The sequence below is a fragment of the Lepisosteus oculatus genome, unplaced genomic scaffold (assembly GCF_040954835.1).
Source record: "Lepisosteus oculatus isolate fLepOcu1 unplaced genomic scaffold, fLepOcu1.hap2 HAP2_SCAFFOLD_136, whole genome shotgun sequence".
Taxonomy (NCBI): domain Eukaryota; kingdom Metazoa; phylum Chordata; class Actinopteri; order Semionotiformes; family Lepisosteidae; genus Lepisosteus; species Lepisosteus oculatus.
The window spans coordinates 151,022-168,325 of NW_027167685.1; the positions used below are offsets into that span (position 1 = coordinate 151,022).

The following is a 17,304-nucleotide window of genomic DNA, read 5'->3' on the forward strand; positions in this document are numbered from 1 at the left end:
CAGACGTGACAAAAGTTGAAAGTTAAAGGAGTACATCAACAACAGAGTGGCTGAAACAGAAGAAATTCCGTATTTTGGGATGGCCAAGTAAGAGTCCTGACCCCAATCCCATTGAAGTACTGTGGCGTGATCTGAAGCAGGCCGTTCAGTGCAAGACATCCCAAAAATATACATGAACTGAAACAGTTTTTCATAGAGGAATAGGCCAAAATACCTCCTAACCGCTGCTCAGGTCTGACCAGCCGCTACAGAAAGTGGGGGTTGAGGTTTTTGTCATAAAGGAGGTTCCACTAGCTCCTTAATATAAGGGTTCACGTACTTTTTCCATCAATGACCTTGATTGTTTAAACCATTTGGTCAATAAAGAAACAGCAATGTCAAATGTTGGGCGTGTGTTGTTTGTTAAATCACACTCTCTTTATTAATTATTATGACTTAGATAAAGATAAGATCACATGTTAGGAGCCATTCATGCAGAAATCCACATCATTCCGAAGGGCTGTTTACAAAAGTTTTTCTCCCAACTGTATGTGAGAGAAAAGCAGAGACGCTCACTGAGTAAGGTGGGGTTGTAGCTTTGCAAATCACAAGGACATTTGTATGCTCAAAATGGGACAGGAGCACCCCAGATGGGACTCAAACCCACAATCCCTGGTTTAGGAGGCCAGTGCCTTATCCATTAGGCCACTGGGGCACACTGGGGAAAGTTAGGCAGCAGAAGGTTTACTGTGACCTGAGAAGGACCGGCATCCAATCACGGTGGTACACACACACACACGCTCTCACTCATCTGAGCTACACGGCTACCAAGATGATCTCAGGTGCGCCGAGCTGGTACGGAACATATTGAACTGATCGACGGCGAATTGTCTCTCAGACAGGCTTTTCACCTCTAAGCTCCCTGACTGACAGTGATCAGCTAGGTAGTGAAACAGTCAGCTGCTTCTAAGCCTTAAACAGCTGCATCGCGGCGCTTCCACAGAGAGATGATTTGAAAGCCAAACATCGCCCATTGGGAACACCTTACTATCACTAGTTTAAGAGACTCTTAAGGTCTTGCAGAGGTGCCTGTCTAATAGCATGCGCTTTGCAAGCTATAGGTGTTTAGGCTGAGGCAGAATGCCTGTTAACAAAATGTTTTTCTAAAGGGGCCTCGCACTCTTTTCCAAGCAATGGTCACCATCCCCACCGAGTGTCACAATGTGGTCATGTCCTAGGACATCACCTGTTAGTCTCCATTTGTCTTCCACCAACACTTTAGGTTACGGGGTCACAACCGCACCCCGGAGACCAGAGGAGCCGTTGGCGTTCTGGCGGCGCAGATTGGGCTGAAGGTGGGGCGCTTGAATCTCGCTGTTGGAGGCCGTCTGAAACTGACCCAAGCCTTTCCCTTGAATTAAATGTAAATAAGAAATGAACCCCAGATGCACATGGAATCAATCACGTGTTTCCTTTGAGCCGTTTCAGAGACTGCTCCAGAGTTTACCTTGCACAGATGCGCAAAGATTAATGATGGGGGTGCACGCTTCCAGGCGTCTTACAACTGTAGGGACTGATTAGAGACAATTCGTAGCTTGTGCTCATTTCCCTCTATTCCCCGTGTTGCAGTGGTAGGATGACGTAAATTCCTGCTTCGACACATAACGGGATTATAATCAAGTGCAGGAGCTGAGGGCTTTAGTTTTGTTTCGTTTTCCATGGCGTTCGTAAGCGCGCAAATCAAAGGCAAATTCCTGCGTCTAACACGAATGTAAATGCTTTTGAAAGTGCAGTGTGGTGCAGCTTGTAAAATCCTTGTCCACATTTGTGGTTTGTTGATGTTTGTTCTGTCTGCCAAAGTTGCATTTTGACATCCGGACGGGGGGACTTTAACATTTGAAGCCACCTCGCAGTCCGTGTTTGATTATAGGAGGAATGCGGCGGCGGCGGGCTCGCTTTTGTCGTGGTCGAGAGGTTAAGGCGATGGGCTCGAAATGCGTTGGCGACTCCCCGCGCAGGTTCGAAACCTGCCGACTCCGGCGTCTGCCGTACGTCGCCTTGTGTCTGCGCGGCAGAGGCGAAGTGCTGCTTCTCCTTTCCCGGTACTATAAAAACGCTAAATCGCTTGGACCCGCTGCCATGGAAAGCAAGACTTCAGATAACCACACATTTTGCGTTCGCACCTCTGGTGCTCTACTTATGCCTTTGAAAACCTAATGAATAAAGCTGAAAGAACCGACACGGTATGTAGGTGCTCGTAAAGCACGCAGTAAAGAACTGTTAACAGCAAGGGTTTCAGTGGGTTAACTGAGGAGAAGGCGTGATCACTAATTGTTGACTTTTTATTTGGTGTTAGAAACACTCTTACTGTGCATGACGTGCAACAAATGTAGCCACAGAAATTGCATCACGCTTTCATGTATGCTATTGCAGACCCCAACGTTGCCTAGATAGAAAACCGAAATAGCCGTGGGTTTGCTTGCTGGTCTGAAGGATCTCTCTTCGAATCTCTATCATTTGTCAATGGAAGTAAAAGGCGTTGCAATCTCATACGTTCAGAATCAACCGGGGTAAAGTTAGCTCGAAGTTCGAAAACGATTTTGGCACGCCTGTAGCGCTTTCACGAAACCTCTTAGAATTGCGAGAATGCTTGTTTTGTGTATAAAATACATTGTGGATGCTTTCTCAGCCTTTACTTTTTCGTTTTTATGACATTTTTTTGACCAAGCACGAATATTCTTTTGTCCATATCTTCGCAATGGAAGCACAGAACGCCGTCAAACCAAATGCATTTTAAAGACCACGACTTGTGGATATTTCCACACCCTTTATATCAAACTATCAGTGAGCTAATTATCTTTTTTTAAACCTCCGGTTTTTCATCGATGCGTAATTACGCACGAACTGGAACCCGGGGGACCGCTGTGTGCACACGTTCACAACGCGAGAAATACTGTTCAAATCGCTTCGTGCGAAAAACCCGTATATGACCATAGGAAGCAGAACAGCGCAGTCTCCCATTACCCAGACTGTAAGCACGGGAATAAAGCTTTGTTTGACTTCTGAAACCCTTCCTTTACGTCCTGTTTTCATTCAGGTAAGGGTCAACTATATTGAAAATACTACTGACAGCAGGAAGATTAAAATATTCTTTACTCAGCATCTTATTAAAAACAGCTCCCATGATGTTCAAACCGATTTTTTACACAGAACACTGACACAGCTTTGCATTCTGAATCTCTTTTTCTCATGCTTTTATTTAATATGGCACAATGCACTGGGATAGGGGTATTCTGTTCACAAACCAATAGCATTTAAACCACAGCACCCACAATGCTGCAAGTGTTTTGCACACTAAGCGGGTCCTCTGACTTTTCCCAGCTTTATTTTGGGTTGTGGAACCTTTCTTTATATTTTTTAGGATTTTCTGAAGATAACACTACAGGTGGGATGGGTGGGTTGTCTTCATGGCTCAATAGCATTTCAAATACAGCACCCACACTGCTGAAACCAAGTGTTTTACACACCAGACAGGCCCCCGAACCTCATACAACCTTACTGTGGCTGTGGCCCCTGTCTTTATTTTGTAATGAGTTTCTGAAGATAACACTACAGGTAATACACTGGGACAGGTGGGTCGTCTTCATGGCTCAATAGCATTTCAAATACAGCACCCACTCTGCTGAAACCAAGTGTTTTACACACCAGACAGGCCCCCAAACCTCATACAACCTTACTGTAGCTGTGGCCCCTTTCTTTAATTTTTTATGATTTTCTGAAGATTACACTACAGGTAATACACTGGGACGGGTGGGTCGTCTTCATGGCTCAATAGCATTTCAAATACAGCACCCACTCTGCTGAAACCAAGTGTTTTACACACCAGACAGGCCCCCAAACCTCATACAACCTTACTGTAGCTGTGGCCCCTTTCTTTAATTTTTTATGATTTTCTGAAGATTACACTACAGGTAATACACTGGGACGGGTGGGTCGTCTTCATGGCTCAATAGCATTTCAAATACAGCACCCACTCTGCTGAAACCAAGTGTTTTACACACCAGACAGGCCCCCAAACCTCATACAACCTTACTGTAGCTGTGGTCCCTTTCTTTAATTTTTTATGATTTTCTGAAGATTACACTACAGGTAATACACTGGGACGGGTGGGTCGTCTTCATGGCTCAATAGCATTTCAAATACAGCACCCACTCTGCTGAAACCAAGTGTTTTACACACCAGACAGGCCCCCAAACCTCATACAACCTTACTGTAGCTGTGGCCCCTTTCTTTAATTTTTTATGATTTTCTGAAGATTACACTACAGGTAATACACTGGGACGGGTGGGTCGTCTTCATGGCTCAATAGCATTTCAAATACAGCACCCACTCTGCTGAAACCAAGTGTTTTACACACCAGACAGGCCCCCAAACCTCATACAACCTTACTGTAGCTGTGGCCCCTTTCTTTAATTTTTTATGATTTTCTGAAGATTACACTACAGGTAATACACTGGGACGGGTGGGTCGTCTTCATGGCTCAATAGCATTTCAAATACAGCACCCACTCTGCTGAAACCAAGTGTTTTACACACCAGACAGGCCCCCAAACCTCATACAACCTTACTGTAGCTGTGGCCCCTTTCTTTAATTTTTTATGATTTTCTGAAGATTACACTACAGGTAATACACTGGGACGGGTGGGTCGTCTTCATGGCTCAATAGCATTTCAAATACAGCACCCACTCTGCTGAAACCAAGTGTTTTACACACCAGACAGGCCCCCAAACCTCATACAACCTTACTGTAGCTGTGGCCCATTTCTTTAATTTTTTATGATTTTCTGAAGATTACACTACAGGTAATACACTGGGACGGGTGGGTCGTCTTCATGGCTCAATAGCATTTCAAATACAGCACCCACTCTGCTGAAACCAAGTGTTTTACACACCAGACAGGCCCCCAAACCTCATACAACCTTACTGTAGCTGTGGTCCCTTTCTTTAATTTTTTATGATTTTCTGAAGATTACACTACAGGTAATACACTGGGACGGGTGGGTCGTCTTCATGGCTCAATAGCATTTCAAATACAGCACCCACTCTGCTGAAACCAAGTGTTTTACACACCAGACAGGCCCCCAAACCTCATACAACCTTACTGTAGCTGTGGCCCCTTTCTTTAATTTTTTATGATTTTCTGAAGATTACACTACAGGTAATACACTGGGACGGGTGGGTCGTCTTCATGGCTCAATAGCATTTCAAATACAGCACCCACTCTGCTGAAACCAAGTGTTTTACACACCAGACAGGCCCCCGAACCTCATACAACCTTACTGTGGCTGTGGCCCCTGTCTTTATTTTGTAATGAGTTTCTGAAGATAACACTACAGGTAATACACTGGGATAGGGGGGTGCTATTCATGAGTCAAAAGCTTCATCACAACATCTGAAAATTTTAGATTTTACATTCTTTTTATTTCCCATGTTTCGTTTAGTTTTTTCCTAATTTCACATTTTAAATAAGCTATATCTGTAATCACAATGAAGGTGTGGTATGCAGTCTTGATGATGTGACTGTGTAACCATCAGGCACGAAGGAGAGAAAAACAAAAAACTCCAAAGGAGAAAAAAAATCTCTGGGGGTCCAAGGCCTGATGGTTGACCTCCCCTCCAGGTCCTGGTTGTGTATGACAAATAGTTACTAGAAACAGTTCACATGCACAACCATGCAGATTGACACGGTGAATTCTATTTCATATATTATGTGAGACTAGATGTTAATGTTGAGTGTGTCCCATCCACTGGGTTGAGCAGTACAGGATCTTGAGTTTTGTAGGCTGGGTTCCTTGCTTCAGAAATCCAGGAGGATCCCTTGTCATGGGGGACGGAGCTCAATATCAACCAAAGGCACCGAAGAGAGAACAGTGGCAGGCATGGTGTGGAGAAAAAAAAAGGGTTAGACACAGAAAAAACAATTGCAACGTGGTTGTCTACTTACCCACTTGATATTTATGTTTCTGCACCTCCTAAAGAATTAGATCACTTGGGATAAAGAAGACTACAGAGACGATGTAGAAGACTACAGCATTGTTAAATATGCTTGTAGGTATGGGGCATCCTTAAAAAGGTCTGACATATATTTCCACAATTTAGGGGCTGTGTGCCTAAATGCTCTGCTACGTGCTTGCTATTGTTAACATAATCTGTTCATTGATCTAGACAGCATCCTACAACTACCTTAACCTTACTGTAAGAAAAGTATCACTTTGGTGTCTAGGCTGTTCTTTTTCATGAGTCTCCACTCCTGGAGATGTACATGGTACGATATTGAAAGCCAGTGGGGTTCGGACTTCGATGATGCAATTGTGTTTTATTGTTCCGGTTAGAATCCTTTTAGCACTGTGCCCTGTCTGAAGGTAGATAGAGTACTGTTTTGGAAACCTAATAAAAAGGAATCACCCTAGATACACTTCTATTTGATAGAAGCCATTTTTCTTTGATCTTTCTCACAACGGAGTGGAATTTCTTGATTAATCTATCTTACTAGGATGGATACAATTTTATCTGGAAATCTTTCACATAAATCATGTCATGGTGACATACTGTCGTTTTACATTTCTTTGCACTACTACAGTGATGTTAACAGTGTGTAGTGATCATATTTAAAAGGGACTGTGTTGTGTCATGATTAACTTTTTTACTGTTTTCATACAGACTTTGTTTGGTTTCTGGCAATAGATAACAAATGGTTTCTAGTGATTTTGTGTTCTAGTGTTTTTCATTATTGTTTGGCAAAGTGTACGAAAGTTTACTCTTACCCAAGATAAAATTTTTGGGGGGATATTGAAACTTGTACTTACGTGTCTTTTGGAGGTGAATTCTGCTGAGAACACGTTGACAGTCTTCTTGAGTTTCCAGCATGTCTTTTATGTAATGCTCGGGAGTAGGGGGTGGATGCTCACTCATCAACAGTGCCTGAAATATAAAACCGTAAGAAGGGTTACGAACTGCAAAGGATCCAAGGAGTATAAATGGGTCACAAATCAAGATCTAGGTATTTGCACAATTTGCCAGATCTCTCTTAATCAAACTCCTTTTTTCTTACTTTGTGTTTTTACAGCAAGACGTTATATTGTTTCTGTGCTAAATGGCAAGCTCTTTTAGGTGTTCATGGTTGTGTCTTTGTTTCTATACTATTGGAAAGAAACCTAGTAAGTGATTTGATGCATCCATGTCTAATCATTAATCTGACACAGTAATTCTATCTTTGAGATGCCTGTGTCATGTAATAAATTGCACAGATTATCAGTAATCTTTTATGTGTGCCTTCTTTGGTGTGTTTTTTGAAAAGTTATCTCTAATTTATAGAACCATTAATGCCAGAAGACAAGCCTGCAATCCAAACTTCTTAACAATAACAAACAATTATAACGTCCACTGAAATATGTCATCCTACTGTATGTTTCTGCTGAATCTAAAACTACATGTCCTGCTTAAAAAACCCTTTCATAGTGATAGTTTGCATGCAGAGCATACTCACCAAACTGGGGTTGGCAAAATGTACATATCCATGTTACTTCATTCTTTGCGCTTTCATACTCTTCTTTTGAGATGCACAATTCATGGAACCAGTTTTCACAACTGTCACACTGAATCTACACGGACAGTAAACCTTATATCAGTTCAGCTATCACCTTTCACTGGCATGTTTTGTTATTATGTGCTTACATTACACATACAGATAGAGATGATGTTCACTTACCCAGTTTGTCTGCCGCACTGGTGTTTCTCCACACATCAGGCACATGTCCTGGAGAGGAGCTATAATAAACATGCCAAATAGACTGATTTTTCCAATGTTATCTACAGATCATTGTTGCATAATTGAAGACAGTTTGATAGAGACCTTTTCGTATGCACTTTCCTGATTAGGTGTTCTACTGCTTCTTAAACCGCACATTGTCATGTCTCAGAATACTCCTGTCAACACCTGTTACCCTTTTTTGCGTCAGCGTGTGTTGCTATGATTTTAAGGGGGCACATGATAACACAGCTATCATGTTTCAGTTTGCTTTGCTTCACTATGGGCAATTTAGACCCACACTTTTCCCAGACAATGGTTGTGTCAACCACGACGAAGGCCAAAGTGTCATTGAATTTTAACTGTGTGAAATGTGATTTAATTAACTTTTCATCACTGTGTTATATAGTACAAAAAGAATACCCAAATGAGTTCTGCATATAAATAAATTGAGAATCTTTTTCATCCAGACTTGTTACAGAGAGAGAACATGCTTCAGGAAAATAATATACACCAAGAAACGTAGGCAATGAGGATCAAATGGTACAATACCTGAAGCCTCAAGAATTCTGATTGACAGGTCTTCCCGCAACTTTCTCATTTCTTTGGCACTGCTGTTTATTTCGATATATGTTGGAATATCCGGGAAATTGTTAATGATGTCTGCGCCCATCTAACAGACAAAAGTTTGTTTCAATTATTTCCCTAAAAATCTCTCATACAATAGTTTTAAGTCCAAAATTTCGGCGTGGAAAGGTTATGCTGACCTGCATCACAAAGACCCCACAGCTTGAGGCATCTGCTTGCCTGGTGTGACCAATCACGCTTGGGTGCCAGTTGATATTCAACCAGTCTTCTTTTCCTAGGACATTCCTTCGCATCTTAAAAAAGTCCCTGTGAATCAAAACAATAGGTTATTGATAAATGAGGAAATATTTGTCATGCTGAACTTGAACCTGAAATGTATGTGTGCCCCTGCAGAATTTCACCACGAAACTAATGCTTGATTTCTTACCTGAACCTTTTTGCCGCTGCAGTGGAGTCTCCCATCTCATCACTCCCCATAGGGTCGACCACAAAGACTTTCTGGGATGGAGCATACAGATACTGCAAGAAACAAAGGGCCCATCATCAGACATGAAGTTGCATTTAACGTGGGGCCAGACACACAGGCAGTTTCAGGAGTTTTATGTTGTTTAAACAAAGGTTTTTAATATTTGAATATTTTATATATATAATATTTATATTTATATATTATTTAACATTTAATATTTTGCAAACCTCGGCAAAGACAGTCAGGAAATGACCTAACAGTACTTTTTTTCCTACATGACACTTTGACTTGTTTGGTTGTCTGTTCATTACACAGCAGTATTCACAATAATAATTTAGGAAAAGTGCACTGTCACCATTGCCTTGGACACTCACTATCAATGTCCACCTTTTTTAACAGGAGAGGAACACATACATTGTGACTTTGTAATTTTTTTAGATGCAACAAGGATAATCACTTGAACTGTAATGGTTCCAGGTGTAATTATAAACCTACGCTGTTTTGGATTACCTGCACCACACTTACCAACAATTTCCAGTGGACACCAGTGTTAAAAAAGCTAATAATGGCTTCATAGTTTTCAAAGTTGACCTGTAATGAAAAGAATGACAAGATTAGTACAACAGGCTGCCTCACAGGGATGGTGTGCTACCTTTGAATTTTGATTTCTGACTATAAAGGTAGTTTCTTTAGGCAGCACCATGGGCACAGTTGTGACCTGTTTTGATTGCTTGTAGCTCTCCTTGTTTCTCTATTGATAAAACAATCATCAGTTAGTGAAAAACCATGTTTGCCCCCTCACTAATGTAATCCATCAACATTTGTGTTTGATGTCCTTACCTTGGACAAACGTTGTCTAGCCATGCGCTCTCTATTCCCACTCATGATTACACCAGTTGTGTAGTGGTTCATTAGGAAAACCTTCTTCCCCAAGTCCATGGATTCTTTCGCTACTTGAAAGTAACACTCAATGGTCTTATGGAAAAAGCAAACACAATTGAAGAAGATGTGATTTCACGCACTCACACACATTTGATTACACAAAAGCTCAGAAACCTTAACAAATGCATGCAATCAAACACTTTCATCTTACCTCGCCTATGAGCCACTCATCTGGTTTCAGAGACACAAACTCCGAGTGTCTGAGAATATATGTGTCTGCACTGTGCATGGATGGCAAAACTGCAACCACTAATTCACTCGGATTGATGTTCCAAAGGGCGTGTACCTAAAAAAGATTTACCAAGCCAAAAGCATACACAAGAGATCACTGGACCTAACATAATGAAAATTGAGATTACACACCACAAGTATAACACAAGTATGTCAACAAGTATAACAAGTTAGAGAGAAACGACAAAGAACACCTACAGTAGTAGAAGATGACATTCATAAGCTCTGAAAAAGAAGTGAATGTCCACACAGAGAAATATTTGAAATACAAATCCTACCTTCTTTTTGAAATCTGTTTTCTCTTTTATAAGTTTTGAGATGGGGCGTGCATCACAGTGTGGTGTGATCACTTCAGCCATGCCCACGGCAGCTTGCTTGGGTGACACTTTCCTTTCTTCTTTGTGCTGCCATTCTTTATATTCTGTGGTTCCTGCTTTCCCCTGCTGTACTTGCAGGCCGTTGCTGTCATCTGGCGATTTTTCATTTGTTTCAATATTTCTATTGCTAACTTTTTTTTCCTGTGTTCTCATTTTTTTGGGGATTGGAATTTTCTGTGGTGCGCTGTAGAATTTATTTTTTGTTTCTTTGCCTACACCTGGTGCTCTCTTTGCCCATTGTTCCTGTGCATGTTCATGACGTGTCTTAGTGGTGATCAATGGAGCCGTCAAAACCTTTTTGGGGAGAGCATTTTGGATTATATGTTCTCTGTACCGGCCTTGGAGGGATTGTCTCATTATCGTAATAAACTCTGCTGGCCTCAGTTTCCTCCTGTGCTGAAGTATTGAATGCTTGACAATGCCAAACCAGGTCTCAACATGACAATTAGTGGCTCTTGTTTGTGCCACCTCTGACATTGATATGTCTTTTTTGCTGTCTGAAGCATATCTTGCCAGGTCACCCAACAAAATTCCACTCCACAGTGGAAATAGTGCCATGTATCTTTGCAACAGAAATCTTATTATGTCTTCACAGAAATAGGGGTTCACATTGTGTTGTGTCCCATAGTCATCATGTCCTTGAGCTGATATGCTGTCTTCATAAATACCTTTGAACTCCACAGCGAAAGGAGAGCGGCCCAGGCTGCCTCTCATTTTTGGGTACAGTACCTCATCTGTGTCTTTGACTTCTGCTTCCTTTTCCATCTGGTCTGGTGTGGTTGTTTGAGAAATGTAAGCGTTAAGGAGGCAGACACTAGATTGGACTTCATTTGTGAACCTCCTGCTTGAGAGTACAATACACATGTGTTTGAAAACATTTCTGGCGACACTCAAAGTTGTGCTGTTTTGCAGGATGGCAAAGGAAAATGTTGCAAAGTCTCGCAGTCCTTTGTCTGTTGTTTTTTTACTAATTGCTTGAGAGACAGCCTTTATGACATGGGCAGAGCAAAGGTGCAGAACAGTGAACATCTGAAGTTCTGTGTACTTAAGTTTGCCTTGGCAGACTTTCATTGCACGATTTAAGTATGCATGGATGGTGTCCCCATTGAAGGCAAAAAGAACACTGTGAATCAGGGCCCAGCTGTAGTCAGTTTCTACATGCTGCACTCTCTTGGTAGTACATGTTGAGATGTCAAACATGAATTTCCGTAGCCAACGTTCTATACTGACAATGGTGTGGTCAGTTGTCAACATTTCAGACACTGGTAATGGAGGCTTTCTTTTTCCACCTCCAGGTAACGTAAGACTGTAGTACAAAATTCTTTTGTTCTCCGATGGAATTTTTCTGACTACCCCTCCTGTTGCATCCAGGTAAAGGCTGACTTTCTCCTTCATCTTTAGATGGGCAATAAGAATTCGCATACTCTGTTCTGTGTAAAGATAGGCAGCAAATGTGTCTAACTGCAAAATCTGTATATATCCTGGGAAATGGACAATGTCGAAGTCGCATGCTTTCATATATTTTTGTGCCATATGTAATTCAAACACTGGATCATAGTGAATGCGTTTACTGTTCCTGAACTCTGATGAAATGACTTTCAGGACATTCTGTGTTAGTGGTTTAGATAAATTGCCTGCTGCAATTTCAGCAAGCGGTGTTCTGCTCAGGTTCCTGTAGTACACATTGCTGATTCCTTTTGTGAGGGCACGGGCAATCTTTCGACGATAAGGCTGACGTGCTTGTCGAAATTTTGTTTCCCTTTTACTGTGCTGTATTTGCCCTGCTCGTACAACATCAATTGTGATGTCATCATTGCCCATTGGTTTGTGTCTTGTTGTCATAATGTATTTTACATTGCAGGACCTGAAGGTACAGACTGCTTTTATCATCAGAAAGTTTTTTTTTTTTCTGCTGTTCTCTTTCCTGATGTATTGGTATTTGAAGGCTATTGGGCAACAAGGATTTATCTTCCTGAACTCGTTATATAAGATCTGGGTCCATGGTCGTCTTAGTTTAGATGTACCTTTTAGAGGTGCTATTTTTCTCCATTGTTCAGCCTTTAAACATACTTGGAAAGTTTTAGGCACAGACATAATCTTTCTTAATACCCTTTTATCCTGAGGTGATGTCCCAGATGAGCTTGCCCCCTGGGAATATTCACTGTGCTCTTCAGGCTTTTTTTCTGATTCTACACAGATTTTTTCTCCCTCTAACATGTCACCACTGTCTGTGCTGCCGTGTGCTGCCCATGCATCTTCTGTATCTTCTGATGAACTTCTGAGCTCTGTGTTGCCTTCCAAACTATGTCCCTCACTTTGACTTGAAATATTGACTATAGATTGTGTACTGTCATCTGGTTTGGAATCCCTACCAATACTCTCCTCTTTCTGCGCCCTAAGCACTTTGGTTCTTAGTTGTTTTCTATCTTCATGCCAAATCACTGATAACCATTTCTTGTTGCTGGGGCATTCCTCTCCAAGGAGTCTGTTTGACAGTGTTGACCACATACTGTCATTCCACCTAATTTTTTTTTCGAGTTTAGAAAACTTCAGAAATTCGTTGATCACATTCCCTACTCCACCAGCCCTTGACCACAGGTCTGGCCTTCTACTCCTCTGTCCTCCTTTAACATGTGACATTGCCAGCAATCTGAAAAATAGAGAACATATCTGAATGGACTGGAAACATAATTGAAATTCAATGCCCAATGGATGTTAATAGTGTAGGAGCGCAACAGATGTACAAGTCCATTAAATGGTTTTAGTTCTGTGTTTAATTTTACGGGCCCTATATTTTGATATAGCATCAATCACAAAACAGCATTCTGTCACTGTCACAACCACCAGCTAGCGGAGAATAACTCACAAAAGAACTAACCACTACCAGCAGCGGGTTAATTATAACAAGCACCGCCGCACGTGTTAATCCATCAGCACACACTCTACTGTGCGGCAAGCAGCACAATTTTAACCATCCAAACCCTCGGTATTGAGTCTTCTCTTTGAGAGCTCTACCTCGCGTTTACTCTAAATCTCGCTTACTGGTTACTGATCTCCCTTTTGCCTCTCGACCTTGGGCCTTGCCTTCTGTTTCGGATTGTTTGCTTCTCTCTGTACTTCCTGGATTTTGATCTACCTTTCGCCGATCGACTATGATCTTGCCTGACGTTTCGGATTGTTCTCTTGTCTCAATAACTACTTGCTCCTGCGTCTGCACAGGATCTGCATACCTTTTCACTGAGGATTCCTGGCAGCCACCACATAAAAAAAAACTAGAAAAGAAGTATGTGTTTCTTTTAAAAAAATGTTTTTAAAGAAGTCAACATATCTGGGTTGTGTTTGCAAGATTTTTAAAAATTGCAAAGTTTTTGTGGGTATGATTGTAAAAAATCAAATCATAACTGAAGAAGGCTCCATGGTCAAAACATTGTGTTTTCTTTCTTCTCTTTTCAGCATGGAATAAATCTGATTACTGTATTGACCATATACATTTTCTTGCATTAGGACTTCATATTCTGCATACCTCAGCTTGCTCTCCATGAGACACACAGACAGGGAGAAAAGCTGGGAGTCAGAGCACAGGGTCTGCCATTGTACAGCACCCCTGGAGCAGCTGGGATTAAAGGCCTTACTCAGGGGCTCAACAGAGTAGGATTCCTCTGTCAACCATGGGATGTGAACCAGCAACCTTCCAGCCACCGGTGCAGATCCTGAGCCACAGAGCCACTCCTCCGCCTATTGTGCCAATTCTTTAAAATTTGTCCAAAAAGATGCAATTTTGAAAAAAAAAAACTGTTGTAAATAACATCAGTGGCTATTGAAAAGTACATAGAAAAAAAGAGACAAGTTAATAAACTTGGAATGACTACTTACAGCTCTGGAAAGATCGAAGATAGTGTTTCAGGTTGTTGTCCTTTAATTGATCCTCAACCAAAACAGAAATCCTCAACAGTCGAACAAGTCCATGTGATGAAAACCCTTATGCTCTTTAAATGGTTTTTAATGGATTGTGCATCTGTACTTAATTTTTTTCCACTCATAAGCTTTTGGATGAGAGATTCTGACCACTGTATAAGATCAGAAGCAACAGAAAAAACAGGCCTCTTTTCTGCTTATTTAACACACTCCTAATGCAAACAACACATTATGAATACAATGGAAAGGTTGCACCCAATGGGATCAAGCAGCTTAAAACATATGTTCTGGGGACAGGAAAGTTGTTATAGAGATAAATGGTATTCATGAAACAAATTATGTAGCAAAAAACTTTGCCAAAAGTCACAACCCATTTAACATATGTCTGACAGGTTAAATGAGTTTGATATCTCTTAGGTTTGAAATGCACTCCAACGGCTGTATGATGCAAGCTCAAGAGTCAAAAGAACAGTAGTGAACTACAGTTCTTACAATTATAACAAGCAGCCGTGTGCTCTTGTGAATGATCTACATCATACACCCTTACAGACTTGGAAGTTTGCACAGTTTGTAGTCTTTCTAATTCAAAATTGGTTAAGTGTGAAATAGACGGAATGGTTTAAATAACCAGACAAAACAAATAGTAACAAACATTCCTTACCTTGGTCTTACATGGCACAGTTTGTTTATTTCAGGCTTTACTTTTTACTTTTAAATCCCTTCTAAACGAAACATGTCCCATAACTCCCTATGTACAGGGTGAGGCCTATTTATAATTTAACTTAATCTTTAAGTTGTTAATTCCTTACAGGAGCAAGCAGCTTGGAGCATGCGTTCTCAGCACTCCACGTGCCACATAGAGAAAGGAAAACTTTTTAATGGTGTTCATGTACATTACAGCTACATGAGTTAAGCTTTTGAAGGCTGATTTGTAGAGAGGTAAAAACAAATTAAACTGGTTCATGACAGTTCAAGAGAAAATTTTTATATTAAACTCTCTCTCAGATATCAGAGTATGCCAGTTTGACTGCTGTAAAAGTATTAAAAAAATAACAATACCTCTTGGTTATATTATATTGCGAAACCCAAGTGTAACTAATATTTAACAAGTAATAGTTTAATTCCATGCTGAAAAGAGAAGAAAGAAAACAAAGTTTCGGCCATGGAGCCTTCTTCAACTGTAACCCTTGAAGAAGGCTCCACAGCCAAAATGTTGTGTTTTCTTTCTTCTCTTTTCAGCATGGAATTAAACTATTACGTGATCCTTTGCAGCCTACACCTGCTGACACAGCTAGCCATCTGAACTAATATTCAACAGGTTCCACTCACATAGAGATTCAAAAATGCTTTATTATCATGACTGTTAAATCACAGAGTTGCCAAGGCCAATACAACATCCAAAAACATCCACAAAGAAAATACAACATAAGCAGATATTCTGCTACAGATTATTGTCTATGTGGCATTCTAGTTTGTGTTATGTTTGTGTACTCCTGTGGTTTTATAAGTGATTTTTCTAGTTTTTTTCTGTGCTGTGGTAGATTTAGAAGTGTGTTATTTTTGTTGTGCTATACTTCCTCCTCTGTATGCAATTGCATTTGACCTCAAGTACAGGCAGCAAAGCTATTATCAAACTTTGGTTTTGATCTTAACATCATCAGAGGGGTTACTGATTTCTGAACAGACTTAGAGTGTGAAAGTCAACAATGTATTATCCAACAACAGGTATTGTTTTACTGGTTCCCCCAAGGATGCATATTGTCTCCGTTACTCTTTGTCCTGTAAGCAAACACCCTCAAGAGCTCTCACCACTCCAGACACTTAATAAAATTTGCAGACGACTCTGTCATTGTTTGTCTGCTGCAAGTAAATGAGTGTAGCTATGGACATGTCAGATGAGTATGATAGGAGGTGTGAAGAAAACTTCCTGAAGACAAATGTGTCCAACATCAAAGAAATGATAACAGGTTTCTGGAAAAAACCCATACCCCCACCCAAACCTAAAGGGGGAGAGAATTAGCTGAGGTGGTAGGAAAAAAAATTAGTAGTTGTGAAATGTTCTGAACCCTAAGTGAAATTTCAAAACAACTTAAAAAAACAGGTCCAATGTGGACATGATCCTCACAAAAGGACAAAATTGTCTTTATTATAAAGGCAACTTAAGCATTGTAATGTTAATGATTCATTGTTGATCTTCTCCTATCGGTCCTTCCTCAATTTGTTTTAATTTTCACTCTGATGTGTGGTTTGGAAATTTCAAGAACCAACTGGGTTGTCTTGTGAAATTATGTCCGTCTATTGTTCACTTGTTCTGCGTACAGCAAAATACATCTGTAACGAATCTTCACACCCCTTGTCTAACTAGTTCCAAGTTCCAACCAACTACAAAACCAATAGATTAAAATTCTGATTCATAGCTGCAGCCATTTCCTTACTTCATACTTGATTTCTGGGCTATTTTTTATATGCATGTTATTGGTAATTTATGTATGTTATTGTTATTGTAGACAGTAGTTAGTACATCACATTCAAACACTTTAAAAAACAACCTTAGGCCTTCAAGGCTTGAAAATATAGAGCTCTAAAATATTGGAATTATTTGAAGACAATATCAGGAGTGCAAGTGGCAGGAAAGAGATGAGCACAACATGTATTCTTATATTATTTAGTATGTTGTTTAAGAATAAAATAAACTGTGGGAAGACTGCAATAACAGCAATAGTACAATAAAAGATGAGAATAACAGTGGAAAAAAAATTACAGGATTACTAAAAAATAAGGAACTTAAAATGCAATCCAACATCAGACAATACTGATAACAGGGAAGAAAGTGCAAGAGACTCAACAGCTGAGGAGAAGGGGAAAATATCACATTGAGATAAATAAGGAAAAATGGGTCACAGGAAAAAATTAAATCAAAGAGCAAAAGGGAAAAACATGGAAAAGCCAGCAGAAATTCTAGCACCAGCACAAAAATAAGGGGACAAAACAGAAAGAATA

The 17,304-nt window shown here is 40.5% G+C and overlaps 1 protein-coding gene across 1 annotated transcript; it reads right to left on the reverse strand.

Moving 5' to 3' along the window:
- Positions 1-6,003: 6,003 nt before the first annotated feature.
- LOC138226355 (uncharacterized) lies at positions 6,004-10,118 on the reverse strand. The gene is made up of 9 exons (XM_069186266.1): positions 9,933-10,118; positions 9,680-9,814; positions 9,365-9,430; positions 8,801-8,892; positions 8,553-8,679; positions 8,338-8,458; positions 7,747-7,805; positions 7,525-7,639; positions 6,004-6,959 (listed from the first exon to the last, which is right to left on the reverse strand). Exons 1-9 carry the CDS (start codon positions 10,008-10,010, stop codon positions 6,943-6,945), a joined length of 810 nt encoding a protein of 269 aa, XP_069042367.1. The 5' UTR covers positions 10,011-10,118; the 3' UTR covers positions 6,004-6,942.
- Positions 10,119-17,304: the final 7,186 nt, after the last annotated feature.

What these genes read in the sequence shown, in the direction of transcription:
- LOC138226355 (XM_069186266.1), bottom strand. Translation starts at nt 10,010, where the DNA reads ATGCACAGTGCAGACACATATATTCTCAGACACTCGGAGTTTGTGTCT. An exon ending in ATGAGTGGCTCATAGGCGAG is followed by an intron (nt 9,815 to 9,932) that starts GTAAGATGAAAG and finishes TTTTTCCATAAG; the next exon opens with ACCATTGAGTGTTACTTTCA. An exon ending in CAGTGCGGCAGACAAACTGG is followed by an intron (nt 7,640 to 7,746) that starts GTAAGTGAACAT and finishes CTGTCCGTGTAG; the next exon opens with ATTCAGTGTGACAGTTGTGA.